At 46.0% G+C, this 23,835-nt stretch overlaps 1 protein-coding gene across 2 annotated transcripts in view; it reads left to right on the plus strand.

The window, feature by feature from the left end:
* TMEM120B (transmembrane protein 120B) overlaps positions 1-23,835 on the plus strand; it is a 45,416-nt gene that overhangs the window by 6,493 nt on the left and 15,088 nt on the right. For both annotated transcript variants that reach the window (XR_003515227.1, XM_027566849.1), the window contains exons 2-6: positions 13,790-13,908; positions 15,878-15,994; positions 19,377-19,436; positions 20,031-20,126; positions 23,232-23,321. Coding sequence is in view for 1 of the 2 variants with exons in the window: in XM_027566849.1 (XP_027422650.1) it covers positions 13,790-13,908; positions 15,878-15,994; positions 19,377-19,436; positions 20,031-20,126; positions 23,232-23,321 (482 nt within the window). In the remaining variant the exon portion in view is untranslated. The remainder of the gene's footprint in view (positions 1-13,789; positions 13,909-15,877; positions 15,995-19,376; positions 19,437-20,030; positions 20,127-23,231; positions 23,322-23,835) is intronic.

Genomic DNA, 23,835 nt, shown 5'->3' on the forward strand with positions numbered 1-23,835 from the left:
TATAGTATAACATGTATAATATAATTTAAAGCATTCAATACAACACTTATGTTCTGCTTACTGATACGTGTCTATACAGTACAAATACAGACTTTTGCAAGGGAGTGATATGGGTCAGATTCAGTAGAATGGAGATTTGGGCAGGGCCCTAGCAAGAGGCAAATGACTCTTCCGTATGGATCTCTCTGAAAAGAGTTTAAGGACGAGGCTATTTACAGGGGTTTAAAGGGGTTTCCCTGGTGGCTCAGGTAGTAAAGAATCTGCCTGCAATGCGAGAGACCCAGGTTCAATCCCTGAGTCAGAAAGATGCCCTAGAAAAGGGAATGGCTTCCCACTCCAGTATTCTTGCCTGGAGAATTCCATGGACAGAGGAGCCTGGCGGGCTACAGTCCATGGGGTCGTCAAGAGCTGGACACAACGAGGCCCCTGGAGTTGGGACCATCCCAATACTTAAGGGACAGAGGGAAGGGGCAGTCACCGGAGCCTAGTGCAGGGTAAGGAGAGCAGCAGGACTGCAGCTGTAGTGTCAAAAGCCTAGGAAAGTGAGGAGGAGGCAGGGGAACCAATACCCCAGTCTGCCTCTCCTCCTCCCCCCAGTCTTCTGTCCTGGCACCCCATTGGCTAAGTAGGAGGCAGGGCAAGGGAGCCCAGGAGATGCAGTCCGTAGGGGTCAACCTCTCAGGGCACAGAGGAAGACAAGATTGATCTGGGGTGGGCTTGGGGGTGGAAATAACCAGCCTAGGGGTTCCTCTTGTTGAGGGTAGAGGATGGGAATGCTATGTAGAAAGAATATGTAGGGGCTTTCAACAATTTGTGTACTATTAGTTCTTAAACTGAGGGTGAGAAATGTGGGCATTAATGTTGTTTATTTTCTATTAATTATAGGATTTTCTGACTTTTTCAATATGCCTGAAATATTTCATAGTCAAATGAGCAGGAGACCAGAAAGTCACCTAACAGTACCAAAAGCCTTATTCATAAAAATAGGCTCAATGGGACTTCCCTGATGGTCCAGTGGTTAAGACTCAGCGCTTCCACTGCAGGGGCACGGGTTCAGCATCTGGTTGGGGAGCTAAGATCCCACATGCCGAGAGGTGTGGCTAAAAAAACAAACCCCCCAAAAAAGATTCAGTCATTTATGTGATTACGACCATGCAAATTTCATTTACTGAAGAACTGAGCAGTGTACAATGCTTGTACTTTCTCTTGGGGATTTTTATTACATTTATATAGTCAGCACTTGATTGTTTCCTGGCAGTGTTTGCCTTGTAACTATCTTCCCCGCCCCCCACCCCAAAGCTCTATCTTTAGGTATTTTATCAAGTGGGTCTTTCTTTCCTTTGCTTGGTCTTGAGTTAGACAGCTGGGGGTTGGGACTTGCTCTCAGCCGCAGAACAGAGTCCTTTCTTTCGCAGCTGCCTGTCTGCTCCGGTGCCCCCAGCACTCGGGGTTATTTTTGGAGGTAGCAACTTGAAGTGGGAGTCAGTCGTGTGCTTTATAAGCTGGTACTCCCTGCATTGTGTGCAGACACCAGACTCCCAGTTTTTGGTGAGTGTGCTCTTTTGCTTCAGTCCACTTCTGCCAAGTTTATTTTATTTTATTTACTTTATATTCTGTTTCTTATTGATTTATTTATATGTTTGGCTGCGCGGAGTCTTCCTTGCAGCATGCAGGGTCTTTCAGTTGTAGCATGTGGTATCTAATTCCCCAACCAGGGATTGAACCGTGGGCCCCTTGCATTGGGAGTGCAGAGTCTTAGCCACTAGACCACCAGGAAAGTCCCACTGCTGCCAAGTTTAGAAATAAAAATAGTGGTTTGGTATTTTGGCATTTTCTTTGAGAGTTGGCAAACATACATGTACCATATGACCCAGCAGTTTCATTCCTAGATATCTAACCAAGAGAAGTTGAAATATATATCTACTACCAAGACTTGTGCATGAATGTGCATAGCAGCCTTATTCGTAATAGCCAAAGACTGGAAATAACTTAAATGTCCAACAACTGGTAGATGAGTAAACAAAATATGGTATAAATGCTGTGGTGTGATAAAAAAGTGGATACATGCCACAACAGAAATACACCTCAAAAACACGATTCTTTGTGAAAGAACCAGACACAAAACTGCATCTTATATGATTCCTCTGATGTGAAATGCCCGGAAAAGACAAATCTATAGAGTCCTAAGGTGGGTTAGTGGTTGCCAGGAGCTGGGAGGAAGAAGAGTGGGGAGTGAGTGTGGATAAACACTAGAGATCTTATTGGGTGACGGAAAGTTCTGAAACTGGACGTGGTAATAGTTGCACCACTTGATAAATGTATAAAAATCACTTAATTGTACACTTAAAATGAGAATTTGATGACATATAAGTTATACCCAATAAAGTTGTTAAAAAATAATGGTTTAGGTTCTTGCTTTGGCAGAAAAACACCCAATATGGTTGTTCAGAGATCTGCATTTTAAAGTGCCTGTTTAGTTACTGGCTTGATGAAGGATTTATTCATCAGGCTCCAAGTTTTTTGGCACTGGATGACAGTGCCCAGGGCAAGAGCTTGGTAATGAGTCCAAGATTTATGGCTTCTCTTCTTACCTGGTGTGGTTAACTTTTCCCAGAAGGGAGGCTCTGTTCTTTGGCATATTACTCTAGATTCTGACCCCTGCCTCATTTTTAAATTAGCTAATTTTATTTGACTGTACCGGGTCTTAGTTGGGGCATGTGGGATATTGTCTTCCTTTCTGCACTCGGGATCTTTAGTTGTGGCATGCGAACTCTTAATTGCAGCAAATGGGGTCTAGTTCCCTGCCTGGGGATCGAACCTGGACCCCCTGCATTGTTAGTGCAAAGTCTTAGTCACTGGACCACCAGGGAAGTCCCTGCCACTGGCCTCTTAAATGGAGACACTCAACCCAAATTGGCAAAGCCAAACAGAATAAAATGGCATTTGTTCACTTATATTACTTAGGACCTCAAAGGTGTACCACCTTCAGATATAAGCTGATCCAGGAGCTTAAATGAAACCATCAGGGCTCAGTTTACCCTTCCATTCTGTTTTCCTCTCAATTGGGTTCATTCCCAGGCAGCTAATGGCAGCCCCATTAGCTCTGGGCTCATATCCTACTATCTTCAAAACGAGTGGCAAAAAAGTTTCTTTTTTTTTCCCCTTTTTTCCAACAGTTCTGATAAAAAAGTCCCACAACTGAGTGTGATTGGTTTTGAATGCTCGTCCCTGAGTCAACCAGCTGGGTCAGGAGGGTGATGTTCTGATTGGCCAGGCCTGGGTCATTTGCCTTGGAACCTGGGGCAAGGTCCACTCTGTTCCTAGCCAGATCTCATGGACTCAGTGTCAGGGAGGGAGGATCTCCAAAGAAATTACAGGGAATTAACCAGAAAGGGAATAGCTGCCGAGCTGGCAAAAACAACAGAAGGCTTCCATCTGGTGACTAGTTGCGTTCAAGACCATAGGGGCTGGTTGGTTGAAAGGCAGGGTTGGCTTGCCTCCGTGTGGCTCACTCCTGGAAAAAGCATCTCAAAGCACAGGTCCAGCTGAGGGTCTTCTGGAGACATCCTCAGGAGTGGAGGACAGGGTCTCTGAGGGAAGACAGGAATTGTGTTTCTTCCCCCCGTCCTGCCCCCTCCCAGAAACACCACAAAGACAGTCCTATCAAGAGACAGCTGTCGTGAAATGGTTCAGCCTCTCTGGAAAACGATATGGCAGTTCTTTAAAAAAAAAAAATTAAGCTGTGTGATTAATTACCATATGATCCAGAAATTCTGCTTCTGAATACACACACACACACACACACACACACATATACCCCAAAGAATTAAAAGCAAGGACTCGAACAAATATATATATACATCCATGTTCATAGTAACATTATTCACAATATCCAAAAGATGGAAGCAACCCAGGTGTGCATCGACAGACGGGTGGATAAAATGTGCTATATACATACTGTGGGCTATTGTTCAGCCTTAAAGAGGAAGGAACTTCTGATACATTCTGCAGTGTGGATGGACCTTGAAGACATTATGCTGTGTTTAAATGTCAGGCACAAAAATATAAATACTGTATGAGTCAACTTGTATGAGGTACTTAGAGGAGTCATATTCATAGAGGTAGAAAGAATGGTAGAGGACTTCCCAGGTGGCACAGTGGGTACGCACCCGCTTGCCAATGCAGGAGACACGGGTTTGATCTCTGTTCTGGGAAGATCCCACGTGCCTCAGAGTAACTAAGCCCTCGAGTTGTAACTACTGAGCCCACGAGCTGCAACTGCGGAAGCCCACTTGCCTAGAACCTGCACACCATAACGAGAGGCCATTGCAATGAGGAGCCTGAGCACTGCAACAGAGAGTGGCCCCTGCTCGCCACGATTAGAGAAAGCCTGTTCAAAACAGTGAAGACCCAGCGTAGCCAAAAATGAATAAGAAAAGAGAGTGGAGGTTGTCAGGGGCTGAGGGGAACAGGAAACTGAGTTATTGGGTGATGGGTTCAGAGTTTCAGTTGAGATGATGAAAGAGTTCTGGAGATGGATGGCAAATAATGTGAACATATTTGATGTCACTGAGTTGTACACATAAAATGGTTAAGGTGGTAAGTTTTGTGTGTATTTTATTGCAGTTAGAAAAATTTTAATGATTAACATGGTAAGTTTTATATATATTTTACCACAGTTGAAAAAAGACTGAGAGACAACTGTCTGGGAAAAGGACAGAATCCACGAAGTGAGTTGATAATCTTTCCTGCTGCTGGTGTGACTGCACAAGGTGGAATCAGCAGAGGCTGGGCGTGGGTGAGGAATGCCCTGGGAACAGAGAGTGTGTCACACTAAGGGCCTTGTTGCCACTTCACATTGTCCTCGAGGCTGACAAATCCTGAGCCTGGAGCAGAGGACAGGGTGGACAGGAAGTGTGGTCTCCAGTATCAGATCTCCCTTAGGAAGTGGCCCTAGCCAATGACAGAGAACTGTTAGGAGTCAGGAATGACTGTATGTGCCTGGGGACACAATTATGAGAAGGGCCATGGACTCCAGTCTGATGTTTTAAGAGTGGGCAGAAAATACCACCAGCGGAGCATTATTGTTGTTTAGTCGCTAAGTCGGGTCTGACTCTTTGCAAGTCCCCATGGACTACAGTACGCCAGGCTTCCCTGTCCTTCAGTATCTCCCAGAGTTTGCTGAAACTCATATTCATTGAGTCGGTGATGCCATCCAACCATCTCATCCTCTGTTGCCCCCTTCTTCTCCTGCCTTCAGTCTTTCCCAGCATCAGGGTCTTTTCCAGTGAGACGGCTCTTCACATCAGGTGGCCAAAGTACTGGAGCTTCAGCATTAGGTGAAGTATGGAGCATTGCATGCACGTGTGCTAAGTAGCTTCAGCCATGTCTGACTCTGTGCAACCCTATGGACTGTAGCCTGCCAGGCTCCTTTGTCCATGGGATGCTCCAGGCAAAAATACTGGAATGGGTTGCCATTTCCTTCTTCGGGGATCTTCTGGACCCAGGGATCGAAGCTGCATCTCTTACGTCTACCTGCGTTGGCAGGTGGGTTCTTTTACCATTACACCACCTGGGAAGCCCATGGAGGCATTAGGAAGCGCCTTTAAGAAAGTCAGTGGGGATACGCTGAGTGTTGGTGAGTGTGGTCAGCTGTTGTATGCTGTGGGTGGGAGCATAAATTGGCACAGCCACTCTGTGGGCAGTTTGCCAAGACAGGTTAAAAGTAAAAACAAGCCTGTACGCCATGACCCAGCAATTCCACGTCTCTTCCCCAGAGACACTTGTGTGTGTGCCCAAGGAGACAGTGCAAGGATATTAATCATTGTTGCATTGTTGGTTATTGTCAGAGACTGGAAACAACCTAGTGATAGGAAAATGGCTAAATAAACTGTTGTCTGTTCATAGTATGAAGGACTGAACAGGACTAAAAATGAAGCACATCTGTATAGTCTTCTTTTTTTCTTCTTCTTTTCAATTAATTAATTTGGCTCTGCCAGTCTCAGTTGTGGCACGCAGGATCTTTGATCTTCGTTGCGGCATGTGAACTCTTAGTTGTGGCTTGTGGGATCTAGTTCCCTGACCCCGGATCAAACCTGGGCCCTCTGTGTTGAGGGTGTGGAGTCTTAGCCACCGGACCACCAGGGAAGTCCCTATCTATGTATTCTTATGTGGATAGATCTATAAGACATATTATTGAGTGAGAAAAGAAGGCTGTGAAATCATATCTATATTCTGATACTGTTGATATATTAAAAAAAAATCAAAAGTATGTGCTTTAGGGTATAAGCTATGCTGCTGTAGCGAAGAGATCCCCTAATAAAGTGGTTTAAATGAGATAGCTTCTTCCTTTCTCACATAGTAGTTCAGACGGGTGCTGAGTTATCCATTGGCCAGTTATCCATTGGCATAAAGCAACAGTAATTGCATTTTGCTCATGGATTCTGGGAGTCAGGAATTTAGGCAGGGCATGGTGGGAATGGCTTGACTGTGTTCCACAAGGTCAGAGGCCTTAGCTGGGAAGATGCAAATGGTTGGAGCTGGAATTATCTGGAGGTTTCTTGACCCTCATATCTGCCTGAACTGAATGACAAGAAGATTTATCTTAGTTGTGGCTGTTGATGAGATCAGACTGCTGTCATGTGGCTTCTCTAAGTGGTTAGGGTTTCCATGCAGCATGGTGGCCTTAGAGTCATGGAACGTTTTGTTCCAGAAGCTAGTGTTCCAGCAAAGAAGGTGCAAACGCAATGGCCCTCTGTGATTTTTTCTCAGAAATGGTATAGTGTCAGTTCTGCCGTTTTTAAAAAATTGAGATAAAGTTGATATATTATATGTTTTAGGTGTATAATATAGTGATTCACATTGTTAAAGGGTAGACTTGACTTATGATAAAATGCTGGCTGTATTCCCTGTGCTGCACAGTGCATCCTGAGAGCTTGTTTATTTATTGCATAGTGGTTTGCATCTCAGTCCCCCTACCCCGGTATTGCCCCTCTCCCCTTTGCTCTCCCCACTGGTAACCACTAGTTTGTTCTCTGTGAGTCTGTTTCTTTTTTGTTATATTCACTAGTTTGTTGTATTTTTTATATTCCACATATAAGTGATATCATATAGCATTTCTCTTTCTCTGTCTGACATATTATTAAACATAATGCCCTCCAAGTCCATCCATGGCGAAAATGTCATTCTTTTTTTATGGGTGCATAGTATTCCTGTGTGTGTGTGTGTGTGTGTGTGTGTGTGTGTGTGTACCACATCTTTTTTATCCATTCTTCTGCTGATGGACATTTAGGTTACTTCCGTATCTTGGCTATTATAAATAATGCTGCTATGAACATTGAGGTGCATGTATCTTTTTGAATTAGTGTTTTCATTTCCTTCAGATACAGACCCAGGAGTGAAAGTGCTGGATCATATGGTAGGTCTATTTTTAGTTTTTTTGAGAAACCTCCATACTGTTCCCACAGTGGCTGCACCAATTTATATTCCCACCAACAGTGTGCAAAGGTTCCCTTTCCTCCACATCCTTGCCAGCATTTGTTATTTGAGGTCTTTTCAATGATAGCCATTCTGACAGGTGTGAGGTGATATCTCCCTGTGGTTTTAATTTGCATTTCCTTGATATTAGTGATGTTGAGCATCTTTTCATGTGCCTGTTGGCCATCTGTATGGCTTCTTTAGAAAAATGTCTATTCAGATCTTCTGTCCATTTTTTAATTGGGCTGTTTGTTTTTGGGGGTACTTCTGACATATTTGACAGAAGAACTGTACAAAAAAGATCTTCATGACCCAGATAATCATGATGGTATGATCACTTACCTAGAGCCAGACATCCTGGAATGTGAAGTCAAGTGGGCCTTAGAAAGCATCACTACGAACAAAGCTAGTGGGGGTGATGGAATTCCAGTTGAGCTATTTCAGATCCTGAAAGATGATGATGTGAAAGTGCTGCACTCAATATGCCAGCAAATTTGGAAAACTCAGCAATGGCCACAGGACTGGAAAAGGTCCGTTTTCATTCCAATCCCAAAGAAAGGCAATGCCAAAGAATGCTCAAACTACCGCACAATTGCACTCATCTCACACGCTAGTAAAGTAATGCTCAAAATCCTCCAAGCCAGGCTTCAGCAATACGTGAACCATGAACTTCCTGATGTTCAAGCTGGTTTTAGAAAAGGCAGAGGAACCAGAGATCAAATTGCCAACATCCACTGGATCATGGAAAAAGCAAGAGAGTTCCAGAAAAACATCTATTTCTGCTTTATTGACTATGCCAAAGCCTTTGACTGTGTGCATCACAATAAACTGTGGAAAATTCTGAAAGAGATGGGAATACCAGACCACCTGACCAGCCTCTTGAGAAACCTATGTGCAGGTCAGGAAGCAACAGTTAGAACTGGACATGGAACAACAGACTGGTTCCAAATAGGAAAAGGAGTACGTCAAGGCTGTATATTGTCACCCTGCTTATTTAACTTATATGCAGAGTACATCATGAGAAACACTGGGCTGGAAGAAGCACAAGCTGGAATCAAGATTGCCAGGAGAAATATCAATAACCTCAGATATGCAGATGACACCACTCTTATGGCAGAAAGTGAAGAGGAACTGAAAAGCCTTTTGATGAAAGTGAAAGAGAATAGTGAAAAAGTTGGCTTAAAGCTCAACACTCAACATTCAGAAAACTAAGATCATGACATCTGGTCCCATCACTTCATGGGAAATAGATGGGGAAACAAGTGGAAACAGTGTCAGACTTTATTTTTTGGGGCTCCAAAATCACTGCAGATGGTGACTGCAGCCATGAAATTAGAAGACGCTTACTCCTTGGAAGGAAAGTTATGACCAACCTAGATAGCATATTCAAAAGCAGAGACATTACTTTGCCAACAAAGGTCCATCTAGTCAAGGCTATGGTTTTTCCTGTGGTCACGTATGGATGTAAGAGTTGGACTGTGAAGAAAGCTGAGTGCCAAAGAATTGATGCTTTTGAACTGTAGTGTTGGAGAAGACTCTTGAGAGTCCCTTGGACTGCAAGGAAATCCAAGCAGTCCATCCTAAAGGAGATCAGTCCTGGGTGTTCTTTGGAAGGAATGATTCTAAAGCTGAAACTCCAGTACTTTGGCCACCTCATGCAAAGAGTTGACTCATTGGAAAAGACTCTGATGCTTGGAGGGATTGGGGGCAGGAGGAGAAGGGGACGACAGAGGATGAGATGGCTGGATGGCATCACCGACTCGATGGACGTGAGTTTGGGTGAACTCCGGGAGTTGGTGATGGATAGGGAGGCCTGGCGTGCTGTGATTCATGGGGTCACAAAGAGTCGGACACGACTGAGCGACTGAACTGAACTGAACAGACATATTGTATTGGTCAGAGCAGCCACAAGCCTACTTGTATTTAAGGAGACTGAAAAGAGATACCACTTCTCTATGTGAGGAGTGCTAAAGGACTGGTGGTCATGTTTTAAAAGAAGATCCAGGTTGGTGTGGCTGAGGAGGGCACTGTGGGCTTTGTCATTTGTACCATGTAGCTTCCATTTCCGATTTCAAGGTAACTGGATCCATTGTTGCTATATGCCGCCAGGGAAAGAAAGAGTGGAGGGCAAGCCGTTACTTAGAAAAATGTGGTTTAGTTATTCTTGGCAGAAAATGTTGCCTTGAAACTGCCTTGTCGCAGTGACAACTGAACAGTTAGAAAGAGCAGGTGTAGTGGTTAAAAAAAAATGTAGTTCAGAACTTACATCCCTTCTGCTTCCAACCCATTGGCTAACACTTGGTTGTATTCCTACACGTAGCTGCAAAGGAGGCTGGGCAATGTCTATAGCTGGACAGCCACGTGCTGGCTATGTCTTGGTGGGGTCCTGTTATTAAAAGGAAGCCAAGGAGGGCTTCTCTGAGGGTCCAGTGGTTGAGTGTCTGCTCCCAATGTAGGGGATACAGGTTTGATCCCTGAATGGGGAGCTAAGATCCTACGTGCCTCATGTGCCACGTGGTGTGGGGCAAAAAAACAAAAAACTGAGATGTAATAAATACTCAAACTCTTTATTTAAAAAAAGGAAACAAAGGAGAATAAGTATTAGGGACAATTAGTTTTTGCAACAGTGAGCATTTTTCGTATGTATGTTAAGTGTGTATATATATATATATATATATAGGTCTGTGTGGAACATAGAAATACACAGATACAGAGAATACAGTCTAGAAGAAACGTAACAGTGGTTACTTGTGGAGAAGTTGGAGGAGACAGGATAGGGGTCTATTCAAAGTCAACTCTAGCTGTAGCTGTAGTGTTTTCATTTTTAACGAGGATAATGTCCTTATGTTTACTTGTGAAATTAAATATTAATTCAAGCTGAAGAGGGCCCGGTGAGCATCTGTCTGTTGATGTTGTGGTCTGGTCTTATCTCACTGTCCGGGGGCCCGACACCCAAGAGTGCCGGGAGGTGGTGTGGTGTTTCACCTTCCGTTGCTGGGGACTCCAAATCCAAAGGCGTCACTTTCTCAAAGGCTGTGTAGTTGGGGGTCTCTCTGCACCCATCCTCCACGTCCAGTTCTGGAGAGTTGCCTTTCTTACCCGCAGACACTGGTTGAACACTGAGGACTGTTTCGGCGCTGAAGCCTCTTTCTGTACAGATTATTCATTCATTACAGGTAGGAAGCTGGTCACTGTACAATGGAGAAGACAGATGGCCACCATCTCCCCCAAGCAATCAGAGTTAACATCACAGACTCCACATCCCTTCTCATGGGAGACACTGAGGACCCAGTGTCACTTGAGTGGCATGTCTGTCCCAGATGCATATTCAAAATTCAATCATGAGGAAATATCAGACAAACCAAGGCAGAGGGACATTCTCCAAAACAACTGGACTGAACACTTTAGAAGCGCTGATATTCCCAAGACAGAAGTTGAGGAGCTGGTCTAGACTAAAGGAGACCAAAGAGATATGAACAACAATACAAGGCATAAGACAGAATTGGGTCCAGGGTCTGGGGAGAAATTGCCATCCAGAGATAGTTCACAGGACTTCCCTGGTGGGCCAGTGGTTAAGAATCCGCCTGCCAGTGCAGGGGATACAGGTTGATCCCTGGTGTGGGAAGATCCCACATGTGAGGAGCATCTAAGCCCACACGTCATAACTGTTGAGCCCGTGCTGTAGAACCCAGGCTCTGCAACAAGAGAAGCCACCGCAGTGAGAAAGACGAGCGCTGCACCTAGAGAGTAGCTGCTGCTTGTAGCAACTAGAGAAAGCCTGCATGCAGCAACCAAGACCCCACACAGCCATAGAGAAATAGTGATTAAAAAAAGAAAGCGTTCACATCCAAACTTGAATTTGGATGGTATTTGAGGCCACAGTAGTGTATTGTATCAAAGTAACATTTTCTATATTTGATAGTTAGATGTATAAGAGAATGTCATGTCCTTAGGAAATATGCATTGAAGTATTTAGGAGTAAAGAAGCCTATTGTCTACAAGTAACTCCCAAATGATTTAGAACAGAAATAGTCAGACTCTTGACAAAAAGGTCAAGTAGTGAGGATTCTGGGCTTTGCAGGCCATGTGGTCTCTGTCACAGCTACACTTACTCCATTGCTGTGGTGCTGCAGACGATATATAAATGAATGGGCGTGGCGGTGCTCCAGTGAAATGGGTATTTATTCACGGATTCCAGAGTTTCAATTTCATGTATGTTTTACATGTCACGAAATATTCTTCTTTTGATCTTTTGCAGTGAGACAAAAATCATTTCTAGCTTACTGCCTGTACAAAATCAGGTGGCCAGATTTGGCCAGTGGGTTTATTGATGCCTGATACAGATAAAGACTACACGCACACACAAGCACACACATGGGAAGAAAGCAAATATATCATAATGCTAATAGTTGGTGAATCTGGGCAAAAGGTGTAAGGGGAGTTCTTTGCACTCTTACAAATCTTTCAGAAGTGTGAGATTAGTTAAAAATTAAAAGCTAAATTTTAAAAAATGAGACACGGTTTTCCTCTCTGGGGGCTCAGGAAGGAGAGAATGAGGAAACTGTTTAAATCCAGGGGACTGAGCCCTCTGTCAACTGAGGGCCAAAGGAGATAGGCTCAGAGCATTCTTCCGTGTTGCTCCTAAGTGTTATCTATTCACTTCATTGCCTTCATTTTTTTCTTATTTTTGAGCTTAACTTTCATATCTAGGAACCTGCTTGGCAGACATGAGAGTTTAGGCTATGGGCCTCATTGCCTATCCCTTTTTCCTCTCTGCTAATACAGTTCTCTACCACCCAAGCAGACAGCCACTTTAAATATGGCCATTGGATTATTGTTTTTTATTTTATGGTCCCCGTACCCTCATATTGTTCTCTCTAGATTGTTGGTATTTGTCTTAGATTACCAGGACTCTGGAGGAGACTGGTTGTTTCCCTGCATAGGGCACTACCCAGGGGGAGGTGTGCTGTGGCACTAATGTCGAGAAGATCCTTTGTTCCATTCTCCCTGCCGTGGGGAGCACTGTCTTGTATTTCCTCTGGCCTTGTGGTCCCGAATGGTTATTTCCAGGAGTAAGATATTGAGTGTATTGGAGTGGCTGTGCCTGGGATAAGGAGGGTTGACTTAAAGGGAGGAGGTATGTCTTTTTCTTAATTGTCTTAGCAAGAACTGTCTTCATTGCCAAGATCAGAAACCCAACCCAAACTGGACTAACCAGAAAGGAATTTATTAACTCATATAACTAAGAGTATTAGTGTTGCATTCAGACTTGGTTGGATTCAAGCGCTGAAATGATGCTGTAAGAATGCTGTCTCTTACTGTGTCCCAATTCTGTTTTCCTGTTTGGCTTCATTCTTCTTTTTAAAAAATTATATTTATTTGGCTGCATCAGGTCTTAGTTGTGGCACATGGGATCTTCAATCTTCTCTGTGACATGGGGATCTTTAGTTGTGGCAGTTGCAGCATGTGGGATCTAGTTTCCTGACCAGGGATCGAACCCTGGCCCCCTGCATTGGGAGCATGAAGTCTTAGCTAATGGACCCCCAGGGAAGTTCCCAGCATTCTTAGGCAGGCTCTCCACACTCAACAGCCCCAGGTGTGCCTTCTACCAGAGTAACAAACCCAGGAGAAAGAGGGCATCTCTAAATCAATACTTGTAGGTGAAGTCCCAGAGCTGACTCTCGTTGGCTCAGTTTGAGCCATGAATCCACCTATGAACCAGTCAGTTATTGGGGGGATTGGAGAATACTGATTGGCTAGGCCTGGGTCACATGACCACGCTTGGTTATGGGCACTGTTAGCTCTGTTCAAACCACCTGGACCAAGAATTGACAAGAGGTGGCTGGCCCCTCAGAGGCATATTTGGTTTCTGTTCCCATCAGAAAAGACAGAACCTGCACAGAAAAAAACAGCAGTTCCTTATTTCACTAGTGCTGCCTTCCCCAAATCCAGTCCCAGTTTTATAAGTTAGATCTTTAATAGGTGTACTTGTATCATCTTAACTGTCAAACTGGATTCTATAGTCACAAAGAGCTGACTCATTGGAAAAGACCTTGATGCTGGGAAAGATTGAAGGCAGAAGGAGAAGGGGGCAGCAGAGGATGAGATGGTAGCATCACTGAATGAATTTGAGCAAACCCTGGGAGATCGTGAAGGGCAGGGAAGCCTGGTGTGCTACAGTTCCTGGGGTCAAAAAAACTCAAGTCAGACATGACTTAGTGACTGAACAATAATATACTCAGACACAAGCAGACTGAAAAATAACCTCTTTATGTTTTCCTGCACACCCTGCCCGGGCTCTTCTATCCCTCAGGAAACTCACAGGATCTACAAGCAGAAGCTGGAGGAACTGAATGCACTCCAGACTTCATGTAGCAGCTCCATCAACAAGCAGAAGACACGACTGAAGGACCTGAAACTCACACTCCAGAGGTAGGCGGGCTGCAACTCAGAGGCTCCCCTGGCTTTTAGGGACAGAATCTCAACTCAAAACTGGCTTGAGCCGAGAATGGAAATTTTAATGGAAAAAAACAGAAGTGGCTTCAAGCATCACTGGATCCAGGGGGTCAAAGGGTGTTTTCAGGAATTTGGTTTTTTTCCTCTCAGTTCTGCCTTCCTCTAGATTGGCTTCACTCTCTGGCTGAGATGGTCACTGAGATAGCCACCAGCAGTGCCAGGCTGTTATCTTCTTGGCCTTTCTTCCTACTGGCTTGGCCACCCCAGCAGAATGAGAATTGTCTTTCAGCCCAAGTGCTAGGTGTGAGTCTCATTGGCTGGAACTGGTCATGTGACCATCTGTGAACCAATCATTGAGACTCGGTTTATATAAGACTTGGGGGCTACCCTGGTGACTCAGAGGTAAAGAATCTTCCTGCAGTTCAGGAGACCTGGGTTGGGAAAATCTCCTGGAAAAGGAAATGGCAACCCATTCCAGTATTCTTGCCTGGAGAATTTCATGGACATCCGAGCCTGGCAGGCAAGCCCATGGGGTTGCAAAGAGTTGGATACGACTGAGTGATAACACTTTATAAGACTTGGTCCTATGCTCAGTTAGTTTATGGACCTGGGGGATGGGATAGCTCTACTTGAACTACTTGGGAGGGGGAAGAGGATGAGGCATAGTTCCCACAGGAAAGTTGTTATGAGAAGTCCTGTCAGGCAGGCAAATAGCCAGTATCCTTCTCTCAGGCAAAGGGAGTTCACCCCACCAGGTCTCTGGTGTAGGGGGTGAGAGGTCCGGCATGCCTGGTGGGGATATACTTGAACTTACGACCTAGTTCCTTTCCTAAGGCCAGGATCACCTGTTCACTTCCTAGTCCCATGTCTTTATGGTTTGGAAAGTGCTGTCATTCCCTGCAAGTGAAGGAGTCCAGTGAATGCTGTGACCCCCTAGGAAGACAGGTAAACAGGCTCTGAGTGCCTTGTCCCTGGTCGCTTAGTTGGGCCTCCATTCCAGTTTATGATTCCTGGGCGATTCTTCCCTTCCCCAATGGAAAATTTGGGAGGATGGTTACTGATTATACCCCTAATCTTGACTGACCATTTCGGACATGGAGGCCCATTAGTCATGTGAAGAGTGTGGATGGTTCCACATAATGACATCACCACTCTTGGAAAAACATATCTCACTGATGGTAGGACTCCAGTCTTTTATCTGTCTAGGGTTTTTCATTCCTGGCACTCTTGATACTTCTTTGTTCCTGTGCATTGTAGGATGTTGGGCAGCATCCCTGGCCTCTACCCACGAGATGCCAGTAGAACTCTCTACTCCTGTCTTGACAACCCAGAATGTTCCCAGACAGTGTCTTCATGGTTTGGGAGAACTCCCATCCCAAGTTTCCCCAGTTGAGAACCATTGGGTTGGAAGGTTGACTCGTGAGCAAGGTTCCCAAGGACCCCTGCTATTCTTCTGAGTATCTATGACTTGTTTTTCTAGTTTTGAAATTAAATCTCACCAAAGAACAACAATCAGACCTTGGTTGGTTGACTGCTAATACTTTCAAAACTCTTCCTGTCTGCACTCTCGTAACCTTAAGGTTATTCCTATAGAATAGCGTGGAGGGTGGTATTGCCGGCCAGTATCCCTGGAGCTGGTACTATGTGTCAAGTATTCTAAATGTTTACACTGCATTTACTTACTGTGTCCTCACAATGATATCGTTTGCAAGGTAGGTCTGATGTTATCCCTGTTTTTGAGGTATGGAAAAGAAAGCAGAGAGGTTAGTTAAAGGACGTTTCCCAAGGCTGGCAGGGAGCCAGCATCAAACCCAGAGAGTACAGCTGGAGAGCTGAGGTTGCCAGAAGCATTGAGATGGAAAGATGGGGGGCAGTGCCTAGAGCTTCTGGTTTCTTCATCCAGTCTGTATAACGCTTGTCTCACCCCCCACACCTCTGACCTCAGGTACAAGCGCCATGCCAGTCGGGAGGAGGCAGAGCTCGTTCAGCAGATGGGCGCCAACATCAAGGAGCGGCAGAATGTCTTCTTTGACATGGAGGCCTACTTGCCCAAGAAGAATGGGTAGGAGCTGGGGACCTGCCCTCACACTCCCAACACCGTGTGCAGATGCCCAGGCCTGGAGCACCTGGTCTGCGTGCCTCTGACCTCCCTGCTGGGGGTTGAGGAGGAAACAAGGGCAGGAAAGAGAAGGAAGCTTCCTTACATGACCCTCCATGAACCCAGGAGGGGACCTCAGCCCCTCCGTGTAGCAGTAACATTCCTGGAAGGGCTTTTTCAAGGAACCAGACAAAGGATCTGGTTCCCAGCCTCTGCCATCTGCCTGATGTCACCTGGGGTCAGGAGGAAACATGTTCTTTCAAGAGAACAAACATCCATTGAGGGCCCCTGTATGCCTGGCATTGTGCAGGGGGGCTCTCTTGACGTCAGTCATTTCACCCTCTACAACCCGGTGAGTGAGATCCAGGAATCTCTGTTCTAAAGGTTCAGAGAAGTGGCTTTAGGAAGTATCTTGCCCAGGGGGCTCAGACTGGCTTAGGCTGAACCAGGATGTGAACACTGGACATTCTGACTCTAATGTTTGTGTTCTTTCCGTTTTCCTCCTTCAGAGAAGTCCCATCTCCTTCCTCAAGTGACATCTCTGCCACCTTGTAAAGAGGGATCCTTATAGCATTGTATCATGACTTGATGTGGGTGGCTAAATGCATGTCCCAGGAAGAACCCTGACTTTCTTCCCGGTTTGACCCAGCCCTGAGTCAGAGCCTTCTACCAGAGGCCTTCCTCTTGTCTTCTCCTTTTTGGCTGTGTTTGGTTAAAAACTCCATGCTTTGGGTGGTGATAACTCTACAGAATGAAACAGCGTGACCTTCTTTTAAAGTCAGATTCACTCTCCTAGCTCCAGTCTCCCTAGTCCTCTGTCCAGCTTACATTAGTTAGGAATCCTTGGAATACAAATAACAGAAAACCCAACTCAAAGTTGCTTAATTAATAATAGGGCATTTATTGACACATTTAACTAAAAAGTCCAGGTGTAGCTCTAGGTAGGACTGCTGCTGCTGCTGCTGCTGCTAAGTCGCTTCAGTCGTGGCCGACTCTGTGCGACCCCATAGACAGCAGCCCAACAGGCTCTGCCCTTCCTGGGATTCTCCAGGCAAGAACACTGGAGTGGGTTGCCATTTCCTTCTCTAATGCATGAAAAATGAAAAGTGAAAGTGAAGTCGCTCAGTCATGTCTGACTCTATGCGACCCCATAGACAGCAGCCTGCCAGGCTCCTCTGTCCATGGGATTTTCCAGGCAAGAATACTGGAGTGGGTTGCCATTGCCTTCTCTGTAGGTAGGACTGGATACTATTAAACTGTGTCCCTATTTATTTATTTTTTTTTTACTCTGTTTTGCAGTGTGTGAATTTTATTCTCAGGCAGGCTTCCTCCACAAGCTGGCCCCAGCAGCTCTGGGTTTGCTTTCTACCTGCTTAGCAAATCCAGTACAGAAAGCCTCTTTGTTCTGTAGGAGTTCTGGGAAAAGTCCTCTTATTGATTCTCATTGGCCTAGATAGTGTTCCATGATCATGATTGACCCAATCAGGAGGTTGCACCGCTTTGACTCGGGGAACCTGGGTCATGTGCCTTACCCTAGAGCCTAGGGGGAAAGGTGATTCTCTGAAGGGAAATTATACTGCCCTTCCAGGAGGTAGGGACTATATGCTAGGTGAGAAAAATAGATGGTTTTCTGACACCTCTGCTCTAGATGCACAAGACTGGAAATCTACCTAGATTTTGCCCATAGCTGGAAGAAGGCTTTTCTGTTCCCTTTTCTCCTCTCAAACTTCTGTGTATCCTTCAAAGCCCAGTTCACATGTTACTCCCTCAGTGAAGTCTTTCTAAACCCCTCTCTCCCTCTGTGGAATTAACTTGTCTTCCCCTGAGATCTCCTAACCCTTTATTTTCACCTTTATTAATTAGCATGTTAGGGGCTTCCCAGGTGGCTCAGTGGTAAAGAATCCACCTGCTCAGTGGTAAAGAATCCTGCCAGTGCAGGACCAGCAGGAGACACTGGGTTGGAAGGATCCCCTGGAAAAGGAAATGGCTCCCTACTCCAGTATTCTTGCCTGGGAAACCCCACAGGCAGAGAAGCCTTGGGGGGCTACAGTCCATGGGGTTGCAAAGAGTCGGACGTGACTGAGCATGCATGTACATAACATGTTAGAGTACAGGCTGTTGTAACAGAAGCATCATGGCACAGTGGCTCAAACATGCGAGGCTTTTGTCTCTCATACACAACAGTTCAGAGGTGAGTGGGCCAAGAATGTTGGGCTCCTAAGGTCACCTAGGAACTTGGTCCTTGCTGCTTACTTACTACTCACCACTTCTTTAGGAGTTATTCTCATCTGCATGGCCAACGCTGGGTCACACCATTGCATTCTCAGCAAGCAGGAAAGAGTCAGGCTGTGGAGGGCAATCAGATCCCTTTTTACAAAAATTTTGCCATTTCCTCGTGAAGCCAAACACATACATACCATACGACCCAGAAATTCCACTCCTGGGTGTATATACACTCAGTGGAAATGAGTGCTGAACGTTCACAACAAGGAAGCCAGACATAAAAGGCCACATATCACAGGAGCCTGTTTACATGAAATGTCAAGAATAGACAAATCCACAGAAACAGAAAGTAGATTAGTGGTTGCCAGGGGCTGAAGGAGTGAATGCTAGTGGGTAAGGACTTTCTTCTTGGGGTGTTGAAATTTCATGTTCTGGGATTAGGTGACACTGATGTTTGCACACTGTTGTAAATATACTTGAAACCATTAAATTGTATAATTTGTTTTTAATGTAAACATTTTTTATGAGCTCACATTATTTTATTTATTTTTTAGATGAGGTAGACATAGCAATTTGATATTTCTGTACAGTACAAAATAATCACCACTAAGCTGTATGCTTATTTTTTATTTTATTTTTTAAAAATATTTAGCTGCAAGGGAGGCTGGGAAACATGGTTGTAAGCCAGCTAAAATGGGGAGAGATGGGTTAATCATGACAGTCCTGACAGTTGCCATGTTCTCTAGTTAATCATTTTCATTCTCATATGATGTGAGAACTTTACCGTTGAGCTTAGCACCTCGTTTTCTAATATCTGGTGCTCAGTGCCATGCTTATTGTGCGTGCGTGCTCAGTCGCTCAGTCATGTCTGACTCTGTAGCCCAACACGCTCCTCTGTCCATGGGATTTCCCAGGCAAGAATACTGGAGTAGATGGCCATTGCCTCTTCCAGGGGATCTTCCTGACCCAGGGATTGAGCCCACGTTTCTTGTATTGACATCGGGTTCTTGACCACTGGGCCACCTGGGAAGCCCTTGCCATGCTTATTAAGTTTGCATATTTTTGGCTGGGGCCCACTCCTGGGGTTGTTGGCGCGGTGGCCCTCACAGGTCTTTCCTTTCAGGCTCTACTTGAATCTGGTTCTCGGTAATGTGAATGTGACCCTTCTTAGCAACCAGGCCAAGTGAGTATCCCAGGCACCCCTCCACCTGACTTTATGGAATCCTGGCATTTTGCTCTTTCAGCTCAAGAGAGATGGGACCAAGCTAGTTTTTGCATTAAAAAAAAATGTTCACAGCTGGGACGCTGGCTTTTGGTCTTTCCGACAGTCTCTTCCTTAGTATGTAGACCACCTGGGGGAGGTTTCCTTCCTTCCTTCACAGAGTCAGTATGTGGTGTGGACTGGACTGCCAGCTTCCCATGAGAAATGGGCCCCCTGTCGCATTCCATGCCTTATCACACACATTCCTCCTGGGACGTAGGCAGTCCTGGCTACCCCAAATGTATCCCATTTCCAGGGAAAATGGAGCTGTGGCTTTTCCACTACTGTAGGTAGTTGAGGAGGAGACCCTATCTCAGCTCCCTGCCCATCACGGGCTCAAAACCTTAAACCCAGGAGTCCAGGGACAAAGGAAACTTTGCACACTGGCCCTCTTTCCCTATCAATCATCACCATTAATTCGAAATCTCTCCCTTAGTTTGATCTAGCAGGCCAGGGATCTGGTGGGGTGATGGATTATAGTGATGTGACCTTTCCTGGGGGTGTCTGTCACTGCAGATTTGCCTACAAGGATGAGTATGAGAAGTTCAAGCTCTACCTGACCATCATCCTGCTCCTGGGTGCTGTGGCATGTCGATTTTTCCTTCACTACAGGTGATGGGGTGTGTTGGTGTGTGTGCAGGGGTGAGGGAGGAGGGCCATCAGAGAAGGATCCAGGGTTTCTCTTGCATCTCCTCGTTTGGTGTGATAAGGTATAGGGTAGAGAATGACCATTTCTTACAGGAAATAGTTCTGTCTGCCTTACAGCCATCCAACAAATATCTACTGAATGGTTGCTAAAGAGGCCTTATAACGTAGTAGTTAAGAAAGAGCCCAGTGTGGTCCATCCATACAATGCAATATTATTTGGCCACAAAAAGAACTGAAGTACTGACACGTGCTATAACATGGATGAAGCCTGAAAACATGGTGCTGAGTGAAAGAGCCCAGAGGCAGAAGGCCACTCACTGTGTGCTCCCATTCATATAAAATGTCCAGAACAGGCAGACTCTAGAGACAGAAAACAGATCAGTGGTTGCCAGGGGGTGGTGAGGAGGCAAATAGGGAGTGACTGCTAAGGGCCACAGGATTTTTTTTTTTTTTTTGGAGTGGTGAGAATGTTCTGGAATTAGATAGTGATGATGGATGCACAACTCAGTGAATATACTGAAAACACACTGGCTTGTATCCTTGAAAAGGGTGAATTTTATGGTATGTGAATTGTATCTCAGTTACAGAAATAAAGGTGGTAGCAGGTAGGATGGGGAGCAAAAAAGAGGAAGGAAGGAAGGAAAGAAAAAGAGATAGACCACAGACTTCTTGGGTTTGAATCCTGCCTTCGAGACCTACTGGCTGTCAGATGGGCAGGTTGCCTCTGGGTGCCTCAGTCTCCCTCGCTGTAAAATGAGGGTGACACCAGACCCTGCCTCACTGGGTGGTTGTGACAGCTGAGTGCATTAACACTGCACGTGGCTGTGCCCAGCGCCTGGCACCCAGTGGCACGGTCGAGAGGGTCAGCTGCTCCATTTGAGTGGGACAAGGGAGGTGAGCCAAAGCCACGATCCCCCAGGGGGTTTTGTTTCCCCCTGCTCTGGCCCCGGGTTTCCTGCCCTGAGGGGAGGCAGCCAAGTGTGGCTTGGGCATTTGGCCCACGTGTCAAGGGTTTATTTCCTGGCAGGAGCTTGGCTGGGAGTCCAGTTGCTGGGCTGCCCACTTGAGTGTCCAAACAAAGGTTCTTTCAGGCCCTGAGCCCGTGCCTGCCTGCTGCCGTGGGCCAGGGCAGCTTCCCTGGAGGGCAGAGGGTGCTCATGTCAGTCATACCCACTCACGTGCCCCCAGAAAGGGGGCAGAAGTTCTTGACGTGCAACCAGATTTCCTGGTGCTCGGACTTCTGGGGCCCTCAGAGGACAAACCTGTGGTGTGCGGTTGAGTGCTGAGGCTCACTGAGGGCCTGGCATCACCGTGTCTCCCATCCCTTTCTGTATTCATTCCCTGGGGCTGTCGTAACAAGGCACCACAAGCTGGGTGGCTTAGAACAACAGAAGTGTATTTTCTCATAGTTGTGGAGGCCAGAAATCTGAAATCAAGGTTGGAATCATGGTTGGCAGGACCACACTCACTCTAAAGACTAGAGGAGGAGCCTTCCTTGCCTCTCCCAGCCGCTGGTAGTGGCTGGCCATCCTTGGCATTCCCTTGGCTTAAGGCTGTTTCACTCTAGTCTGTCGTTATGGCCCTCTGCCCTGCGGCCCTGTATCTCTCTCCTGGTCTTCTTATAGGGAGACCCTAACCCATTATCTCCTCATCTTCACTAATTATATTTACAAAGACCCTGTTTCCAAATCAAGTTATATTCTGAGGTTCTGGATGGATTTGAATTTGAGCAGGGGGGAACACTGTTTAGCTGACTACACCTTCAATGGCTTAAAAAAGGCCGAGAGCGGGGAGCTGGATGGGCAGCACATCTCTGAACCTCAGTTTCCTTATCTGTAAAATGGGAAGTTGTTGTTCAGTCTCTAAGTCATGTCCGACCCTTTGAGACCCTGTGGACTGCAGCACGCCAGGCTTCCTTGTCCTTTACTATCTCTTGGAGTTTGCTCAAACTCATGTCCATTGCATCAGTGATGCCATCCAACCGTCTCATCCTCTGATGCCCCCTTCTCCTTTTGCCCTCAGTCTTTCCCAGCTCCATTGCTCAAACTCATGTCCATTGAGTCAGTGATGGCATCCAACCATCTCATCCTCTGACACCCCCTTCTCCTCTTGCCCTCAATCTTTCCCAGCATCAGGATGTTTTCCAATGAGTCAGCTCTTCACATCAGGTGGCCAAAGTATTGGAGTTTCAGCATCAGTCCTTCCAATGAATATTCAGGGTTGGTTTCCTTTAGGAGTGACTGGTTTGATCTCAAGGGACTCTCAAGAGTCTTCACCAGCACCAAAATTCAAAAGCATCAATTCTTCGGTGCTCAGCCTTCTTTATGGTCCAACTCTCACATCTGAACATGACTACTGGAAAAACCATAGCTTTGACTAGACGGACTTTTGTTGGCAAAGTGACGTCTCTGCTTTTTAATACACTGTCTAGGTTTGTCATAGCTTTTCTTCCAAGGAGCAAGCGTCTTTGAATTTCAGAAATGGGAAATAATACTGTCTTTGTTTGGGTTTCCCCAGAAGAAATCCCCCAAGAAAAGCATTTGAGTGCCAATAATTTATTCAGGAGGTGATCCCAGGAAACACTGGTCGGGGAATGGAAGTGAGACAAGTAGGGTTATCCTGTGGGAACCTGGAGTTCAGTGCTGCTGGGGAGTAGGGGGCAGCAAAGGACGGGCTGCAGTTATTCCCCCTTGAGGGAGTGGGTGGCATTTATCCTCCAACTGCTGTCTGCTGTCAGTTAAGGGAGGCTTGACTCTCCGAGTATTGCAACCTGTAGCATTTATGCTGTAATTGTCTACAAAATGAAAAATGGAACAATGTAAGTGAGCATAATAGGTACAATTATCCATTTCCACAGCCAAATTTAGTTATTACCAGCACTCAGGAAGGCACATTTCCGTATATTGAACTTTCAAGGCCCTACTCAGGTGCCATCCCTTCTTTGGGGACTTCCTTGTCCTGGTTTGCTGTTCAGTTGTGCGTGTGCCGGGGGTGGAGGTGGGGCGGGGGGACAGCTGTCCCTGGTTTCTCATGTCTGTACCCCTCCCTGGGGCTGTTTCTCTATGCCAGGGTGACAGATGAAGTCTTTAACTTCCTGCTCGTATGGTATTACTGCACCCTGACAATTCGGGAGAGCATTCTTATCAGCAACGGCTCGAGGTAACAGGGGGCCCAGCTTTGCAGGGTGGTGTGGGGGAGCCAGAGGGAAATCTGTCATGGAGGTGAGAGCTATTACCCTCGCCTTGCACCCCCTTCCTCCGTGTGGGGTGGGGGTATTCATGACTGTTGAGAACCAGGGAGGAGGAAAACGGTGTCTGCTGCTGCAGCTTCACTTGCAATGGTCAGTCTCTTGCTTACAAGAAACCCTAACTCAAATGAGTTTAGCACAATAGGAAATTTATTTTCTCACATCAAGGAGTGGGTCCATTAGTGCTGAGTTCAGGTAAGGCTTAATCCAGGCGTTCAGACAGTGTCATCAGGACCCAGTTTCTATCTCTCAACCATACCTTCTACTGTGTTCTTTTGGTCTCGGGTTCCAGGTAGGAGCACCCAGCAGCTCCAGGCTCACATCTTCATTTCTAGCATTCCCAGCAAAATAAGGCACATTCCTGTCTCCCAGGAGTCTCACTGGCTCCTGTTGGCACTCACTGATTATCTCTGAGCCCAGTCGCTG

This window comes from Bos indicus x Bos taurus, chromosome 17 (assembly GCF_003369695.1).
Source record: "Bos indicus x Bos taurus breed Angus x Brahman F1 hybrid chromosome 17, Bos_hybrid_MaternalHap_v2.0, whole genome shotgun sequence".
Taxonomy (NCBI): domain Eukaryota; kingdom Metazoa; phylum Chordata; class Mammalia; order Artiodactyla; family Bovidae; genus Bos; species Bos indicus x Bos taurus.